Source organism: Pyxicephalus adspersus, chromosome 4 (assembly GCF_032062135.1).
Source record: "Pyxicephalus adspersus chromosome 4, UCB_Pads_2.0, whole genome shotgun sequence".
Taxonomy (NCBI): Eukaryota; Metazoa; Chordata; class Amphibia; order Anura; family Pyxicephalidae; genus Pyxicephalus; species Pyxicephalus adspersus.
In genome coordinates, this window is record NC_092861.1 from 54,965,453 (window position 1) to 54,968,052 (window position 2,600).

Here is a 2,600-nt window from a genome sequence, read left to right on the forward strand (position 1 = left end):
TATGTAACTATTCAGATACTCACGGCCATCCATCATCAGGGACTCTCCAGCTGTTTCCAAAGTCATTGACATTGGTCACAATGTCGCCTTCTGGTGTCATGAAGTCATCATGGCGGTTATCATTATAGGTGCCACACAGACCACATAATGCTTCTTTGTAGTTCTCATTCACTTTCACAAACAGTTCATGATCACCATTAAATCGAACTTCAAGTCCAAAGTTAGTACTAACTGTAACATAATGGCCACTCTGTGTAATACTTATATCTGACACATAAGCAGGAAGTGTGACAATTGCATTGTTTACCTGACCAAAAGAAATAAAAAAAAATGGTAATTATATGAAACCTATAGTTCAAAAACACATTGTTTACTTGACTAGCTTTTTTAATTATATCCCCAGTCTAAGAAATGTGAGAAAAGATTATTGGTTAAAGCAAAATCTATGTGTGATCAATAAACATCTTATAACGAAATATAAGGATGTTAAATCTGAATTCCAGACACACACAGGACAGCAAATATACCAATATCTCGAAATGTATAATGTATGAAATGCATGTAGTGTTCTTGAATTTGACTGCTCTAAGTCCACTGTACAGTCTGTACAGCAGAGCTCAGAGAGGGGAATCAAGTGTAATCAGTGAAAGCAGTATACTAATAGGATGAAAAAGCAGGGTAACAGACTAGTAGGCTCATTAATGTGCTATTTTTTCACTGTCCAGTCATAGGTTGTAGGAAGATAGCAGACCAGTATATAAAAGTGCAACTCAGAATATTGAGGTTTTATCTCCTGATAGGCAGGACTGTACTTTGGGAAAGAACTGTTTAAAAGTAAGAATGAGAATGGGATAAAAAAAAATACAGTTTCTTTGGGAAGAAAAGCAGCTTCCATATAAATAAGCAGTATAAGCACCTGAGTTTTGGTTTGTCACAGCCAATAGTAGTATACTAATAATTAATTTGTTACGCACTTGTTTTTTATTTTCCAGATTTTTCATTTATTTTTAAACTCATTGTTTAATAATGACATAAAATACATTACATGTTTATTTAATGTATTAATGTATGTTGCAAAGTGATAAAGACACATGGCTAAATACACATGAAATAAATAGAAGGGATTTGGCAGGTAGTCTAATCAGCATACCCCTCCAGAAGACCCCCAGATTGGACAGTAAAAATTGAGAAGCAGCACACTGATTCATGACTCGTTCTTTTGCCTTTCTACTCTTCTTTCCCATTAGCATGCTTCCTGCACTGTGCACACCTGATTGGTTTCTTGTACTCCTTTGTTCTCCTGCTGTCTGAGTTCTACATTCAATTTTTTTACATTTGACCCTGGTACAAGCAGGCACAGTCTACATGAGAGTTGGAACACAGTTCTAAACTCAGAAGGAGTGCAGCATTATTATCACAATTATATTGATTCATATATAACCCATTTTTATCAGGTATTATTATTTATTATTAAAATATGAATAATTTCTTGGCTATACATACGTGTACAATGTTGTTCTTTTCGATGAAAATTTCTATTCCATCCACAGTTATGTTGACAGAGTTGATGGCTGTCCAGCTTGGGTTACCTCTGTGTTCATTACGTGTTATGACACTAAAGCTATGAGAGGTATTAGCACATGTCTCAGTCACAGTGTAAGTACAAGATCCCTGGAAGTGATGGACCGTGCCATCAAATGTTGTGTAATGAGGATCTCCATAGATGTGGCAGATTGCTGTGCTTGGAGGGTAGCAGCCCAACAATCCATTTTGTACCTTGCAGATTTCATCTCCAGTACAGGACATTGGATCACAGGTTATGTTGTTACCTCCTCTGCATGTACATACACTCTCACAGTTAGTTGTTATAAATTGTTCTCCTTCCTATAAATGACAAAGTTAAAAAAGTATTGTAAAAAATACTGTTACAGAGGTTGAAAGTACATAAGTAATACTTCCCTTCCCTCTTACCAGGTAATAAGTGTCATTGTAGAAGCAGCCACAATGTGACTCTGGGACACACGTTCCTCCACTGATGACATAACCTGAATCACATTCACATCCTTCTGAGCATGGCAGGCTGCAGTTTTCTGATGATTGTGGCTCTACACATGTGGCCGGACAGGCAGATGCACAAGTGCTGAAGTGACTGTTTTCAGGGCATTCAGGTGCTAAAATAAAAACAATTGGTTAGTTTAAGACAATGAAAGACAATTGTTCCTTTTTAACACTGTTCACCATATTCACAGAATATATTGAGTCAACTAAAACATAGATGAATATAATAGCATTTTAATTTAATTAAGAGCCAGCTGGGTAACTCCAAATATGTTTGTAATGTGGCATTCTAACCACCCCTATAAGTGGGGCATACTTTCCACATTAATTTAGGAGGCTTTTTTTGCTACTAATCCCCATTTATTGCTTGGGTTCCTTAGCTATACTAAAGTTAGGAAAGGTTTGTAAATAGAGACAGTGAATAATGGCAGATTTACTTTTATTAACCTAATATTTCAATGAATTTGCTGTCATATGGGTTCATAATTGAGCAAAAGGACATGGATCCTTAGAATATGGTAGGAAAACTCAATCAACAATAT

At 36.0% G+C, this 2,600-nt stretch overlaps 1 protein-coding gene across 1 annotated transcript in view; it reads right to left on the bottom strand.

Moving 5' to 3' along the window:
• The window catches only part of LOC140329769 (IgGFc-binding protein-like), a gene marked incomplete in the record, with an annotated part of 72,987 nt that overhangs the window by 27,075 nt on the left and 43,312 nt on the right, over window positions 1-2,600 (bottom strand). Inside the window, 3 exon segments of the mRNA XM_072410160.1 lie at window positions 24-307; window positions 1,504-1,884; window positions 1,972-2,171. Coding sequence (XP_072266261.1) covers window positions 24-307; window positions 1,504-1,884; window positions 1,972-2,171 — 865 coding nt within the window.